Source organism: Camelus bactrianus, chromosome 8, assembly GCF_048773025.1.
Source record: "Camelus bactrianus isolate YW-2024 breed Bactrian camel chromosome 8, ASM4877302v1, whole genome shotgun sequence".
NCBI classification, from domain to species: Eukaryota; Metazoa; Chordata; class Mammalia; order Artiodactyla; family Camelidae; genus Camelus; species Camelus bactrianus.
The window spans coordinates 47,762,830-47,780,533 of record NC_133546.1 but is presented as its reverse complement, the minus strand read 5'-3'; the positions used below and the strand labels follow the sequence as shown (position 1 = coordinate 47,780,533).

The window sequence follows — 17,704 nt, the reverse complement described above, 5'->3', positions numbered from 1 at the left end:
CTGATTTTCTAACAACTCCCTGCCTCTCACAGAAGCCCTCCTCCCCTGTTGGTCTGACTTTTAACACTCAGATGACTTTGCTAAACTTCAGACAACTTGTTTGTTTCAAGCTTCTTGAATGTTTGTCTCCCCCATTCCTCTCCACCCCCACCAGGCATGAACATGAAGTCAAACGGTCCCGGCTCCCTAGAAACAAGAGGTCACCTGCCTTGCACTGCCGAGATGGCTGCATGAACAATTTAAGTGTCTGATAAACCCTGAGCCTCCTTTTGTGGTTCTAGGTTAGCATGTAGTGTAGACTGATTTCTTATGCAAGATAAAAGCCAATTTTCTCTAATGACATGAAAGAATTTAAATGAAGACATGACAGGTGCTGAAAATTTCATCAATCTAAAATGATTAAACTTTCAGCAAAAAAGGAAACAGCCAACATACAGGTTAGTGAAAGTCTAGATGAGGCACAGGATGAGCTGCTGTTTCCTTACAAAGGTCAGTATATCAGCAACACTCATCTTCCCCCCCCCAAACCCTTCATACATGCTGTAACATGTGCAAAGACCACTTCAGGCCCATGTGAAGGATGGCGCCACTCAAGCAGAAAGGTGTTAACAACCACAAAGATTTTAGACATTTATAGTTCTTTCACCTAACAACTGCTTTCCAAGGATGCTATTTAAAAACCTCTCATATAATTGTAAACTTATTTAGAATTGAGCCAAACAGTCAGTGTCTCTTCTGTTGCTGATTATTCTATAAAATAGAGATTAAAGTATCTGACCTTCTACAGAAAAATGAAAGAACCAAAAAGAAAAGGCAACAAACAAGAGAAAGACAAAAGAGAGGAGTGAGAGGGAGTTTAGAGTTTTCAAACTCCAGCAAGGTCACAGCACTGCTGATAAGCCCTGACGCTGCGCACTGGCCATCCGGTGGCTGCTGCCCAGCCAGCGGGGGGCACGCCTGGGCAGGGACAGGCTGTCATCACCGCTATCACCCAACTGGCATGAAGTAGGGGCATCGATACACGTCTGCTCCATAACTAAATATAACACTTACACTATCCTACATTTTAGACTGAACCTTAACATACATTTCTTGATAATGTAAAGACAACAGAAGCAACCAAATTTAATAGAAGTTAGCAGTCTCTTCCACTCTCCCAATAAGAATATTTAGAAATATAATATACTAAGTTAAATATGTATAAAAATACATTAAAAATTATCATTTATACTTTTAGGGTATAAATTAAGTTTTCATGTAAAATTGTAAAAGTCCACCTATTTGAGAGAAAAAGGACAACTCTGAGGCCTGATGCTCAACTGTAATGTAGAAAATATGTGAAAATTACTCTAAATTTAGTCTACGTTAAGCAACTTTATGTAGTCATAATAGGAGTATTTTCAACAAACTCAGGAAACAAAGAATGTATACATACTTTGAAAGAAACCATAGTCTTGATTAAGAAAAGCACAAAAAATATAACTAAAAATCCAGACAAATCATTTCTTGCAAGGTTCAGGATGATTAATTTCAACTAATCTGCGGGCATGAATCACATTAAGAGTCACAGGAGTCAAGACTCAGCTGTCTTTTCCACTGCAGAACTAATAAAATGTCATGCCTGCCTGGCATCCTAAGTGATACCGTGGTACCTCTTCACTTCATTACACCAAGAACAGAAAAAGAGAAGCAGAAATGTTCTGCTCATACAATACACAGGACTGAAGAAACACGGTCTGTACTTTTCCACTATTCTTGGGGTTTAATAAAGGACAAAAATTTACCTGAAAAAAGTTAGGAGGCCAAAAGGGTAAAGATTCAAAACACTCATAAGTAAATTAACAGTTACAGATGGAGGACGGTTCTCCAGCAGGGCCACCTGGGCGCAGGATCCCTAAAGGGGCAAGTGAAGTCACTTGAGACAAGCTGGTGCCCAACTACTCTGAGTCTGTGCTACAGAACTGGTATTCTGACCCTTAACACTTTAACACATTGATTGCCTACTGTGGGTCGGGTGTGTTTCTGGTGGGGCCCCAATTCACACTTCACCTCAGTGTCACACAATGACAATATATGTGCTTATAACTAATCTGTCTGTTTTTCCAGTATAATCGGAATTGTTTTAGAAAACAATTCCTTATTTTCAATTTTCAACCTCTTTACCATTTTATTTCTTCTTGGAATGTTATTATTCTGCATGGAACAAATTCTGCATAACTGGATGAAGGAAAGCGTTACCCGTATCTGGGTGACGGAGCCCCTGAGGAAACACAACTGTCACCCAGATTTGGGTGACATGGTGATCAATGTGTTAAAATGGTAAAGAAGCCTTTATTCAAGATTTCTGCAATTAAGGAGAGAGAGCAGGCTGAACCTGAATATGAAAAGACAGCTGGAAACTTATAGCCAATGTGCAGGATGAGGGGGTCGGAGGATCGAAAATTACTAAGAGAAGACATGAGAGTAGGGGGGTTCTTGTTAAACTGACCTAACTGGATTCTTGGTGAGGGCCGGTCCAGGTTATCAGGTATCACCCGGGTGACAGGACCAGTGCCGGCTCTACTCAGCGCAGGTGAAGGGAGTCAGGGAAGTGACCTGTCCAGGAAGGTGAGGGCAGGGGCAGCTACAGCATCAGCCGCAGCTCCTGCTGAAAGGCCCACGGTTTGCAAGGAATGTGCTCGTGTTAGACGTCAGTAAAAATACTGCAGGTGTAAATAGTGGAGATGAGGTTCTCCAGAGAGAGGCAAAGGGAAACCAGAGAGAGCTCCTGCTCGGGGGCCTGCACGGAGGGAGGAGGCAGGTCAGCGAGTCAGCAAAGGGAATATCAAATACATGGGACAAATGTAAGTCACAAAGGAATCCAGTTTCAGAGAGAACTCTTTAACTCTGAAGAGTCTTAAGATTTTTTTCCACCCTGGATTTATATGTAGTTTTGTTTTCCCTGTCTTTTTCTATAATTTTAAATAACCATTGGCCACTTTCTTGTGCTTCTCATTTCAAATGCATGTAGACAAAAGGCTTTCCTGGGAGACAAAGATGACAAAAATGGTAAAAAAAAAAAAAAAAAAAAAAAAAAAAGAGCTTCCTGAGTGAAATTACTAGTTCTCCAGACAGGGAATTTTGTGGTGCCCCAATAAATAAATAATTAACTTTTAGGAAAATATTGACAAATCTCCCTGCCTTGAAGGTAAAAATGATCAAAATTTTAATAGAAAGGCTTGAGGTTATCAAAAAGGTTATCAATTTCAGCAATATAACATTAACAGTTTTGTAACACTGCATTTAGTCTTCAGTCACCAGCTTTTCAGGTTTAACTCACCTAATATTTCAGTTAACTAACACATATAGCATTTAAGTTATATACTAATTATTCTCCCCTTCAGTTTAAAAAGAGTAACAAAAATGGGGGAGCAGTAAGGAAACAGCAAGAAAAAGATCCTGGGTGGCAGCCAGGGTCACCAACTGGACACGTGCACCTTAGATTTTTTTCAATTGTCAACCTGCAAAATTAGAATCGTGTCCCGTGAGAGGCACAGCTCTTCATGTTTTCTCCTCTTTTCTGACTGTGAACTGGGTTTTACAGAAGACATGTCAATATCAAGATCTATGTTTAGAGCAGCTCTGATACTAAAGATAAAAACTTTCTTCAATCTATTTTAACCTGCCACCTCAAACCATTGTGTGGTGGTTCTGAATATTCTCTTTTCAGTCAAATAACAAAGGGAAAAAGAAAGAAGGCATACCTGAGAACTCCCCCTATGCCAGGAACCCTGCTAAGCCCTTTGCTATGTGTTTCGTCATTCCTCACGAAGCAGGTATCACTGCCTCGTTTGCAGTTGTGGAAACAGTAAGAGAGAAAGGATAACTTTCCCAGGGTTACCAGTTATTTAGTGATAGAGCTCAGATTAAAATTCAAATCTGATTTAAAGGTCTTAAGGTTACTGTCTCAATATATCCAACCGTAATTTAATAAGAACTATTTAAAAAATTTTAATGATCACTATCTCAATCTGCTATGTCTCTCCAATTTCACACCAAATGTACTTAGTATCGTCAACAGTTAAACTCACACACAGTACTCGTTTTTTAATCAGTCATAATCACATCATTAACTTATAATGGTCTAGCAATCAATTAAAAAACAAAAAAAACCCCAAAGACCTCTCTAAGCTTGACCTACACAATTAACTTTTGAACCCCAGGGTGGAAACTGATACCCAGGTCATCTTCTTAATACTGGCCAATCACTGCAACTGCTGAGAGCTTTTAGAATCCCAGGACTGCCATTCAAAAGAACTCTTCTAAGGTTTATGTTAGCCACAAATTTAATGTTAGTAAAGCAGTAATTAAAAAAAGATGGCAGGCCCAGTGCTACACCCAGAATTTAGCAGCTTTCTCTGGAGAACACGCTCCAAACTGATCCCAATCCATTCGTATGGAACTCGACAGCTTAAAATCCACCAATCTTAAGTCACTTACATTCTGCTTTCTAGTCTACAGGAGATTATGTACCCTTCTAGGTGACTCAATGAATTCCACACAGGGTCAGTTTAATAATCTCTTTAAAAAATGACATTAGGTTAGTATTCTAAAACTCGTTTGCTCTATCCCTTCCCATGTGGTTTTCCAGGAGTTCGCTGTGATGGTCTTTTTGACAGGTCCACTTGTCTAGGTTGATGTCCTGAGTTAATTAATCAAACAGTAACAAGGTGTTAACTGTGAAGGTAGTTTAAAGATATGATTAAAGACCATAATTAGTTGGCTTTAAATAAAAAAACACTGTTCTAGGACAAGCTGGGTGGGGCTGACTCAATCAGTTGAAAAGCCTTCCAGCAGAGCGAGGTTTCCCTGAATAAGAAACTCCACTTGTGGACAGCAGCTTCATCCTGTGCCTGAGAATTCCAGCCTGCCCTTCCAGACAGCCTGCCCTACTGACTCCAGACCCACCCAGCAGGCCCCACAATCATGGAAGGCAATTCCTGGCAACGTATCACTTACTACACATCTTCCACTGGTTCTGCTTCTCTGGTTAAACCCTAACAGACACATTCACAAGCCATCAATATTCCACAAACATAAAATACCTAGAAGTAACTTTAGTAAGAAATACGTGGTTCCTACATAACTCAGACATAGTCACAAACAAATTTATAAGTTTACACACAGTCCTTAGTCAAACATACAGCTGGATTTTTGTTCAAATCGTGGCAGGAAAATCTTAAAAGTCCCCCTGGAAGAATAAAAAAAAGAGAGAACAATTTGGAAAAATAATGACTGTTAACATTTACCAAGTGCTTACTCGGTGCTAGGCTCTTCACCTAAGCTGCACAAAAACCATCTAGGAAGCAAAGACAATGGTCCTGTAAGTCAAGGAAAGACCAAGTTAGAAAGGCAGGCCAGGACCTGACTTATTTTGTAAAAAACATCTTCTAATCTGAATGCATCACAGCCCCGCAGGATTCCTTAGATTCCCTTCTTTCTTCCTCATGTTCGTTCATGGCTGCAACGTCCAGAATTCCGTTTGAGGGCTGAGTGAACCTCTGCACTGCCTTCCTTCTGAAGTCCCAATCCCTCATCCCTAATTGCTCACCAATGCTGAAAAAGTCGGGGAGGGGGAGGTAGTGGGGAAAAAAAGACAAGGACCAAGAGCTGAGGAAGAAAACAGGGGGTCCCTGGAGTGCTGCTGGCACCTGTGAGGTCTCATTCCAAGTATTACTGTCTATTATTAAGTGGACACAGCACTTCTGTACATGAACACGTGCATAAAATGTCCTTCTCTGCATCTGCAGTACGTTAAGCAATGTGTGTACCTTTTAATAACAAGCCTGCCTAACAATTTATAAAGATTTTTTTGGAGGAATAACTAGAAAGTGACAGTGGTACTCTCTGGAGGAAGGACACTGTGACTGGAACTCTTAATGGACTGGAGAAAGACCGAGTCCCTTCCACCACCCAGACTCACACAGGAACGCCGCGCAGGGTAACAGCGGTCACGGCTGTTGGGCTCTTTCAGGTTTGACTTTCAAAGCTCAGTTCTATGCAGACCTACACCTGTAACTCAAGTGGGTAACTCCTGGGTGGTGGTTTAGTCGTGTCAGAGAATGTGGAAACGGATGCGGCTGATGCAACTTTTTTTTGAGATCAAAATGGTTGTATCTCTTTTTTTTTCCCACCCCCCCAAACAGGAAAAAAAAAACTGTAGCTTTATTCAATGGATATATATATATAATGTTGGAATAAAGGTTGTTGGCTTCGCCCTGCTGTATGTGCGAACAGTGTCCTATAACAGCCAAGAACGTCAGGATGTGACCCTTGCTCAGAGAAGTTTAAAAATGATGCAGTGCCCAATCAGTAACAAAAAAGTATATATTTTCTGATCATACATAATACAGATTAGATACTAATAGCAAGGTAATCTAATCGATAATCAGAAGCACACTCAGTACTGTGTATTTTGAAAATGTGCATCAACTATCTCTAAAATACATTTATTTTACATTAACCAGAACATGGTGTAATCAGTTTAGTGTCCTTCTGTGGGTGCGAGCCTATCTCTGATAGAGCTTTTGGGTCTGGGGATTTTCAGCACAGTCAGTCAGGCAGCTGAAGAGCTTTAATGCTTGATGATGGTGCTGGTATGATATAAATGTTGGAAGAAAACAACATTTAAAATGAGCCATCTCCAGAATGTGTAACTGGCTGGTCCTATGTTTACTGTCTTTACGCATAAGGTTTTAGGAAGCAAAACCAGGCTGATGCTGCACATGTGGTTCAGTACTGAGGAGCTGTCTTATTAACTAGGTGTGTCCGATCTCTTTCCTGTGACAGCTTACACCACATCTAGACAGTCATGCTTTCCAGACCAAGGGCCAGCTTCTCCTGAACACTCTGCATCTGCAGCACAGGCAAGATACTTTCACACTCATAAGAACGCAAAAAATATGGCTAACCCCAAGCTATAGAGAAAATGTAATTTCATTCCATTTTTTTTTTCATTTCTATGGAATAACATCAAGAAAAGAAAATCACATGAACTGAGATGATGTGGTTAAACGCAAGAAGGTTTCCTGGGAAATGAATTAGAAGACCAACATAATTGCTTTTTAATGGAGCTTCCTGGAATAATTATCCATGTTTGGAAGATAGCTTACCAGTGATGCCGTTGGATTCCTGCTGGAGGTCACAGTACCAGAGTCGGTTTACTGGGTCACATCCCTCCCTTATTGACAGCAAGACATAGCGACCATCGTCGGATAACTGTGGAGGAACCAGAAACAGCACGAGGGCTGAGCAGAATTTATTTTTTGTGAGAACACTGTTAAATATTCAGTAAAAAATAGATTCACCACAAAGGTAGTATCTTAACCTGAAACTTATGATTGGATAAGAAAGTGATCAGAAAAATAGATAAACATTAATTTTAACTTACTTCACTGTTAATCACAGTTTATTTTAACATGACATCGTGAAATATTTAAGTTGAAAATATCAGTATATATGACTGAATGTCATGACTCAATGTGATTTTTAAAGTCTATTCTTATAGTCAATAATATGGTAATAAATTTGTAAGGTTACTGGACTTGTCATGGTGATCATTTTGTAAAGTACTTGATTGCTGGATCACTATGTAGTATGCCTGAAACTAACATAATATTGTATGTCAACTATACTTAAATTTTTAAAAAGTTTAAAAGAAAAAAGTCTATTCTTTAACTGAGAAATACATGCAATCTGTCACTCTGAAAAAAAATCCCTAAGTTTGAAATTCTATCATACTTTACACATTTTAAAAGCTGTTCTAAGTGAAGAATTAGCAAAATGGGCTTGGATTCACAACAGTTCATTAGTGGTTCACACTGGTCACATGAGCAAGTTTCTACTGAACAACTCTTTAAGTGTGTCTTTAGTCCCCTCTACCGCAAGGCAGCAGAGATAAAAGGCCTATGCTTCATGGGTTTCTTTTATAATACTAAACAGGAGAATACAGGTAGCAAAAAGAACCTCAGCAAAAAACTGTAATTCAACAATATATTATGGTCTTGAGTTGTCAAAACTGATATAAGTGGTATCAGATTATATATCCTTTTGCAACTATTTTTTCATTCAATATAAATTTGAAAATTAATCCATGTTGATATAGTTATATACACACATGAATATATGTATATATATATACACACACACACATACATATACTTGCTTCATCTGTTTTAACTGTTGTACAACATGCCAATCTAGGAATGTATCACAACGAACTGATCCATTTTTCCTCTCAATAAGCATTTTGGTTACTTCCATTTTCTTCCACTGTATTTTAGCTCCTATTACAAGCAACACTTTAGAAAAATTGCTCAACATGTTTGTTTGTGGTCTCATTTACGTGTTTCCTGGGGTACAGAAGTTAAACTGCCCAGTGGTACAATACGCACGTACTCTACTTTACTAGAAGTTGCCAATTTATTTTCCTAAGTGGTTGTACCAACTTGACACTCATATAGCAGTGTATGACAGTTTCTATTTTTCTACATCCTACTCTGATGGCGAATTTTGTGTGTCAACTTGACTAGGCCACAGTACCCAGATATTTGGTCAAACATTATTCCAGATGTTTCTGTGGAGGTATTTTTTTGGACGAGGTTTACATTTAAATTGGTGGACTCTGAATAAGGCTGATTACCTTCCACAATGTGGGTGAGCCTCAACCAATCAGTTGAAGGCCTTCATACAAAAAGCCTGACCTCCCCTAGCCAGAAGGAACTCTGCAAGCAGATGGCCTTTGGACTCAAACTGAAACTCTTCCCTGGGTTTCCAGCCTGCCAGTCTACCCTGTAGATTTCAGACTTGTCAAGCCTCCACAATCACATCACCCAGTTTCTTAAAATCAGTTTCTCTCTATATAAGTATACTATATATACATGTATATCCTATTGGTCCTGTTTCCCTGGAGAACCCTGACTAATGCACTAAACAACACTGCTATTCTTTCATTTACTCATTTAGTAAATATATGCCAAGCAGCTATTATGTGCGAGACATTTTCCTAAAGCTAAATCAGAGAATAAATCATGGGGGGAAAATGACATTCTAGTGCAGCAGACATGCACATAGATATAGAGTAACATAGTATATTATAAGATGGTAAATGCTGTACAGAACATGAACAGGTCTGGGTAAGGGAGGCAGGCTGTGTGGGGAGGGACTGTAGTTTTAAACATGGCAGTCACGGTATAGGCTTCATAAGAAGGTGTCTTTCCACTGTATTCTGACTTGCATTGTTTCAGATGAGAAGGCATTCCTCCCTTTGTGTAATGTGTATTTTCTTATCTGGCTCTACTTTTAAGGTTTTCTTATTACCATTGGTTTTCTGTGAACCGATTACAGTGGGCTTTGCTGTGGTAGCCTGCTTTAGATTGGCTGAGCTTCTTGAAACTGTGAGTTTGTTCACTCATAACATTTTTGGCCATTTTTTCCCTTACGTAATTTTTGTGTCCCTACATCCTTACCCTAGGACTTCAAATACATAATGTTAGATCACTTGGTACTGTTTTAAAGTTCAGTGAGACTGTGTTCATTTTTGTTTCAGTTTTTTTCTCTTTGTGGTTTAGTTTCAATCATGCTGTCTTCAAATTCACTGATATTTTCTTCAATAGTAACTGAACTGCTTTTAAACTCACGGAGAGACCTTTTGGATTCAGATAGTTTCTTTTTCTTTTAACTCTTTTTTTTTATTGAGTTATAGTCATTTTACAATGTTGTGTCAAATTCCAGTGTAGAGCACAATTTTTCAGTTACACACGAACATACATATATTCATTGTTCACCTCTAGAAGAATATTTGGTTGTTTTTATATTTTCTATGTCTTTGTTCATTTACATTAACGTTTTCTAAAATCCTTTAAAAACTATTTTTAAAATTGCTTTCAAAAAGTCCATGCCTGCTAATTCTACTACCTGTCATTTCTAGATCTCTTTTACTGACTAATTTTTCTCCTGGATAAAAGCCATATTTTTCTGCTTCTTTACATATCTAGTACTTTTTAAAATTGGATTTTGAACATTTTGAATGCTACCTGAATTTTTTTTTCCTTTGGTCTTTCTTTAAAAAGTTTTGAGACAGTTAACTTGTTGGTAGGTCAGCTTCATCCATTTAAGGCTTACTTTCAAACTCTGCTGCAGAAGACCTCCAGCCCTGCTGTTAAAGCATGGATGGCCTTTCTGGGGCCTCTGCTGGATACCCTGGGTGTGCACAAGGTCTTTCCACTTTAACCAGTCAGAATGTTAAAGTCTCCCAGACTTGCTAAATCTCTGGTATCCGTCAGCTTACAAGTCCCTGGTAGCTGCTCTTAGCCTGAATCATGGAGTCTCGTCCTGTGTGTGCACTGCTTAGTAGTGATGAGATGCAGGGTGATGCCAAGGCAGATTTCTGGGGCTCTTAGTAGGTGGCTCCCCGCTTTCGGTACTATGCTTGCAAATTCCACTCTCTTCAGTCTTCCTGAATTCCAATCTTTGGGTCCTTAGTTCAGTGTGACTGCAATATTCTGGGGGTGCCTCCTCTTTGTGCCAGAGTCCAGAAAATTCCTCCAGGCAGAATGCTGGGGCGATCACAGGACAACATCTCTCCATAGGTCACAGCCCTGTGACACCTGCAGACTAGTACCTGCACACAGATGCAGTGTCTATTTTGTAATAGTTTTCTAGCTGTTAATGGCAGGAGGGCTAGTCCAGTCCTAGTTACACTGTTATGGCCAAAAGCAAAAACTTGTCATTGTGGTTTTTTTTTTTAAAACTCATTTTTAATTCTTTCTTGGATAATTACATTTTTAGGGTATATTATTGTGTATGCTTACAATACACTGATGCACGGATTAAGAATGTAATATAGGACTAATTAAAAAGCTAACGTTTATGATTAGCAAAAAAACGTAAGAATGATGTATTTCCTTTTGCCTTATTACATAGTAGGATATTTTAGGGTTTTACTTACTAGCAGCATCAAGTTTTTAGATGTGGAGGCATTAGATTCCAGCTCTCAGAAATGTCCATCCACTTTCTTTCTGCAGGTTTGTTTTGGTAAACCACCTCTTTGTCAATCAGGTTCTCTGTATTTATAAATTAATCACAAAGGCTATGTGTGTCTAAAATATGCCACGTTTTTAAGCACTTGGCAGCACACTGGATGTTATAAGTTAAATCTCTTTCTCAGGAAAAACGACATTGAAGCACAGAGGCAACTTGTACTCGTGAAACAAGTGGGATTCCAAGTAAGTTACAGTTTTATAAAAGATTCTAGAAAAGTCCTGTTTAACTTGGCTGTTCTTTCTTAGCGACATTTTTCTGAGTTCTGAAGTAGTCTCCTTCCCCCAAAATGAATCAAGTTCTGCTGGATGAGTTTGCATCACAAACTACACGTAATACTGAATAATTTAGGTGCGCTCTCTTCATCTTTTTCAAGGCTCCCTACAGTCTTTACAAAGATTGTCAAAAGGTATTGAAGAAACTGTATATACATTTATGATTTCCACTAATTCTTTTCTCCATTCTCATCCTCAGTGTATTTCCAAATTAACTGTTGTTATGTTTTAGGTCCGTCTCTTGAAAACGAACATCTGTCTTGACTGAGTTTAAAACTTCCATCTGAGAATTTGCATTTTGTTTTTATCAGTTGTTACTGCTTCCATGCCTTAATTTTAAACATTCTAGTCTCCCTACTTTCCCCTCCTCCTTTCCTCTTTACACTGTATGAATATAAATTCCTTATTATAAACGTTTCTCCTTCACTGACTGCTTTGGGAGTTACTCTATTTCTAGGCTTTTGTACATTTTCCTTAAGCTTCTCATATACGTAGCTAATAAACTATTTTCTAGAAATTGAGTTCCACTTGATTTTTAAACTGTCTTACATCAAGAATATCATTAGCAACCTCACAATTGTAACTTTATCAAATGTGATGGAAAGCAGCCTCGTTAATAATACTGCATACTTTTGTTCTCCTGTCCTTTAAATAAAGACAGAATCTTTACAGCTTCATGCTTACAGTCATGCTACATCAATCATAAATGATGGCTAATTCAGCTGCAGTGATTCAGCCAACAGAATGATAGGGCAGTAAAACTCACTGCAAGGACCGCACCAAACGGTCGATGACAGCTGTCTCAAGCACATCTAATGAGTTTTCCTCAGTATTTCTGGCTGGATAAGCGATTGTAGTGGTTTATATGTAATCTCAGGCAGGAAGTCCCAAGGGGATTGCTATTGGAATGCCAACTGAGTCAGTGTTTTTCACTATAGCTCTCTTCATCACAGCCCAGAGATATTCCACAGCCACTAAACAAATTTGCTAAACCAGAAACAACTCTGAATTTTCAAATGCTCATGGTCTCAATATTCAAAATCATTTTTAAGTCAATGTTGCCCCAAAATACATAGACTGGAAACATATCTTCTTCCACTAAAATTTAATCAGTAACAATGCATATTCAACCATGGTCACCCATTCAGACTATTTCAAGACAATTTTTAAAATGAATTTTGGAAATCACTTGGAGGGAAAGACGAAAATACTGTTGAAGACACTTGAATCTCAACAGCATAAAGTGACTTTCCTGAAATCCAGATAAAAGGAAAACGGAAAAGCAGGAGAGCCAAGGGCCCCATCAGGCCTTTTGTGAACAGTATAAATTCCAGTTCACAAAATGCTGTTTTTCTTTAAATAATATGCTCTCAGCTAGAATAACCATGTTCTCTGGAAGCAATTAATCTAATTCAAAAGCAGGGACTTTTTGCAACAGGGTTGCAATAATTCTAGTCTGAGTTATGAAATATGTGACTCTTAAAATCATAGCTTCCTTCTACTTATGTCTATATTATTTGAAACAGATTTTCCATAACTCAAAATTATTTTATTACATGAAACTCTATCTTTTATTTAAGTAAATATTAATTAACAAAAACAAAATTCTGGGAATTACTGTAAATAAAATATTTACACTTGCTGATATTAAGCCCATGGATTGCATTCCAATCACCAATAGGGATGAAAGTTGAAACTCTTTACTAAATAGCATTTCCCTTTAGATACAAGTTACCTGTATTATTGCAACTCTGCTGTAAACTTGGTGCTTCTGAATTAGATTAATTGCTTCCAGAGAACATGGTTATTCCAGCTGATATCATACTGTTTAAAGAAAAACAGTGATACAATCTAATTCTGTGAAGTCATTTGCTGAATTCCATTTAGAGTACTGATTAAATACCTTTAGAAAATCTTAATTAAGAAAGACAGTAATAACTTCTATATTGATAAAAACATCTGGAAAGAGAAAAAAATTCAAATGTACAAAGAATGTGGTATTCTCCAGATAAGCTAAATAACATCTGGAAACCTGCTGGTACTTAGCTATTCATTATTCATAACCAGATGACCTTGATAGATAAAAAACAAAGACAAAAGCCACCCTCCCTTGCTCCTGGGGTGGATAAGGTTGGAGACAATACTCTCACCAAGTATGGCTGGTTTTAACAGAGAATCTAGGTGCCCAGCCAACCTTCTATCTCCTCTACCAAAGACAAAATGTAACATGTGCCACCAAACACAGCTGTCCACATTTGGGGGAGTCAGAGTTAAGGCCGTTTATTTAACCAACATCTACTCAAAGTCTGCTGCGGCTGAACACACAGATCAACAGAACAGGGCCTTCAAGCTCATGTTCAGGTGGGAGAGCCAGACGCACGCACACACACACACACAGATTAAGTAATGTTGTAAACATCAGTACTGAGAAGTATAGAGCACTGACGAAGGGTGCTAAAGAAAACCATCTAACGGCGTGGAACTGAGAAGAACAGTGAGATCGGAGGAAGCTTTGGGGAAGGGATGGCCCCTAACTGATTCTTAAAAGAGACGTAGAATTCCTCTAAATATGGTTGCTTGAATTGTACCATTCTTAAAACTGCTATGCTGGCATAGGTATCGGATTCAGAGAGCTATCTATGTCTAACACACACTCGCACTATATACGCATTCATTCTCAAGCACACGCCTCACCCACAGACATCCGCATGAGTAGTGGATGCTGTGGTCTGCGGAAGCACTCATCCTCCCAGCTTCTAGTGCTGGGGAAAGGCAGCTCACAGAACCTCGGGGCTGTGTCCACCAGCTGAAGAGAGCCACCCCTCCTAAAGTCACACATTCCTCTGGGTTCATCCCACATGTGATGACTGATCAGTGTAGAGGCATTAAGGCCCAGATCCCTCATCCCCAGTTAGGAAAATGCCAAAGGGCTAACCCAGCTCAACAGCTCCCTGGAAGGCTGGCTGAGGCCTCTGCAATGACTTCACTCAACTTCTCCCTCTTCGGCCTTCACTCTCCAGCACAAGTGGAGGTTCTGAAAGCCCTCCCACTGAATGTCCGGAGGCTGCTTCCCAGGGAGCCTGACCTGTGACAGTGTGCAGCACACAGACCAGCACAGCCCACAGCTGCTCTTCTCCACTCAGCCTCCTGGAGGCCCAGCCAACAGCACACTGCTCCCTGGAGCTCTGCACCAACGTGAAATGAAACAGGAGTCAACAGATGTCAACCAGACCTCAACTTGATTGCCAATAAGGTGCTCACTTAAGAATGTGGCTCAGGGCTACGAATCAGCTAGGCTGTGAACTCCTAAGCTCCCTCCTATCCAGGCAATGAGAAAACTGGACAGAAGAAAACTGCTCCCCAGGGAGGTCAGAGGAGTAGGGAAAGAACTGTTCCCCTCTCGCCCTTGTGGTTCCTCATCTTGGTATATTTTATGCTAAGGAAGGAAACCGTTTTAAGTGTTGGCTCCTGTCTTTGAAGAGGGCACCCAAATGCTAAGGAAGGAAACCGTTTTAAGTGTTGGCTCCTGTCTTTGAAGAGGGCACCCAATAACGGCTGCCACATGCATTTACATTTATCAGAAGGTTGGGCATAAGGTATGGGGTTATCAGACTTTATACTGTCATTAAAGAAGATGCATTAATTCAATGAGAAACTCTGACTGTGCATATTGTGGTATTAAGCTTCACTGAGACAGCAATATTTACCAAGGAAACCTGTGACACACATCAAACTCATGGATGGCACATGCATTTTATACTGTATTCGATTAGATTTGTGTGTGCTGCTCCAACAAACACATGACTCAGCACATACAGGAATATAATCCCTATAAACCCAGCAGCCATAAAACCACAAAGGTCAGAGATAAGCAGCAACTAGGGCATTCCTCTGAGGACTCCGGTCCCAGATGTTTTCATGACATGTGTTCAGTTAATGCCTCATGTAGGTGTGACCGTGATCCATTCGGATCAGTCTGGGTCACGTGGCTCTGTGTTCACAAGAGGCCATTAGCTCCACCACCAGCTCATGTGAGACTTGAAAAAAAAAAAAAAATCTACAGAAATAAGTGTGAAACAGAACTAACATGTTGGTAACAGCAGTTTCTCTACAGAATTTTTTTGTATTTTTGTATTTTATTTTAAACAATAAACCTACATTATTTATTATCACCGATGTCATAAAATTTTTAAAGTAGACGAACCTGACTATTTTTAGTCTTAATAATACATAGTAAGATTAGCTGGCCTTCCAGACGACCTGCATAAGCTAGCTTTTCTTCATGCATCTCATGTTTAGGGGAAAATTAACAGAAGATCATTTACTAATGTTTTAAACTCTCAATCACTGAACTATCTACAAAGTTGTCTTTCAAAACAATGGGCCACATAACTAATATTTATATATACATAGAATATGGGGACTTTCATCAAATATATTACCCTTTTCAAAGAAAAACGCATAAGCTCTTTTATGCTAGAGTTACTCGACTCCATGGTTAAATGGTCTGGCTAATAACCAAATCTTCAGACATGAAATTTCTTTAATATGTATAATTTTTTCCACTTAGGATACAAGAAGAAGAGGGTGGGGAAAGTTTTTCATAATTTGAATCTAAATGCACTTTTTCACATCAAGTAAAGTATTTTCTTTTATATATTATAATAAAAGAATTGTGTGTATTTAAAAAGTACACTGAAAAGCAGTAAGACTTAAAATTGTCTGGGAAATTAACAAAAGGAGTGAAAATGGATTTTAATAGTTTTGAGAGTTAATCATGTTCCTCTCAGAGCAGGAAACTTTACCAACTTTATTTCATGGACCCTTTTGGATTCCTTTCATAACAGTTGTGAATTATAACATCCCTTTAATATTAAGTATGTTTCCAAAGTGTAATTTAGGAAAACTTTTAAATGTTAAACTAATCACCTACAGTGATGGCTTTTCATTTATGAGATGCATTACAGAACTGTAATAGAAATAGGAAATAGTGTCAGAGCAGCAGCACAGGGGTAGCAGTAAGCAATGTGACCTGCATTGACAGAAACATTTCCAATAGGCAGTCCTTAAAGCGAAGTACCCAGCTTTCTCAATATGGCGTGCTACCACAGCTATGGGGGAAGAAAAGACATCAACCCACATAATCTACACGTCACTTAGCATGCCAGAAAGACTAACAGACAATTCTTGGAAAAGAAAACCCACTCAAAGTAAAATGAGTAATGGAGGCCTTGACATGATTTAGCCACTCTTGTTTTTCATGTTCCTGTTTGTTTCTCTGGCTGATAAGCTTCATTATTTAAGAATCTACTGTTTGTTTTCTTTCCTCCCCCACTGAGCAGTAAGAGGGGGCAGGTGAGAAAAGGGACTGTCCAAGAAATCCAACCTTCCTACTATAAAAACCACCTCTCTCCGTCAGGAGCTGTTCTATGAATACAGAGCACCACGACCTTCCAGACTTGCTCACATCCAGGTGTTCAGTTTGGCTTCCTGACTTCCCGCCAGGCTCTGAGACGTTCCTGCGTGCCCATCAACACGACTCGTATCCCTTCACGCAGTGCTGGTGAAAGGGAGGACGCCGGTGACGAGCTCGGGACACACACAGTCCTGTTTGGAGTCCACCCTGGGACTCCTGTGAGGAACAGAGGGAATCAGTGTCCAGGAGACAGTGAAAGGTCAGGACCCCCTCAGGTTCAACTACTGAAGTTAACATCAAGAGGACAACAGCATCTTTAAAATGACACACAAGCTGAACATGGTGGGAATTCCATCATGAGCCCTCAAGGGGCTCTGTATTACTTAAAAATGTTTACACAGAATAGTTTACCACAAGCAAAACATCTTCCGTCAGGGCCAGCACCTGTGCATCTCTGCTCCCGAGTACCGCCCAGCCCTGGCACAGCGCTGGACCCAAGGCAAGGGCTTCTAGGTGTCTGGGGAGTCAAAGTACGAACTGTGCTGACCAGGAAGAGGGCTGCTGGACGATTACTGCCCTAAGCAGAAACAATCCAACAAGCAAGGGGCAGGTGAGTCAGAGTTTCCTGCAGAACATCGGACTTCACTGACTATACACGCACTGTAGGGTGGGGCTGTGTGCACACCAGGCCTAGAGGGTCTTCGTCAGCGTGAACCTCCGCAGGGAAGGGGGAGGGTGGAAATTAACATTCACTGAATGTGCACAATGAGCCAAGCATCGGGTAATGATTTCACCCGTTCATGTGTGTGTAAAACATATAAATGTGTACACAAACACAGCTGACCCTTGAACAACGTGGGTGTACTTATTCAGGGATTTTTTTCAATAGTAAATAGCACTACATGGTCCAGGGTTGGTTAAACCTGTGTATGCG

At 39.6% G+C, this 17,704-nt stretch overlaps 1 protein-coding gene across 2 annotated transcripts in view; it reads right to left on the bottom strand.

Annotated features, from left to right (window-relative positions):
* The window catches only part of PREP (prolyl endopeptidase), a 117,302-nt gene that overhangs the window by 65,860 nt on the left and 33,738 nt on the right, over nt 1-17,704 (bottom strand). For both annotated transcript variants that reach the window (XM_074368572.1, XM_074368571.1), the window contains exon 7: nt 7,152-7,257. In XM_074368572.1, the coding sequence (XP_074224673.1) occupies nt 7,152-7,257 (106 nt within the window). The remainder of the gene's footprint in view (nt 1-7,151; nt 7,258-17,704) is intronic.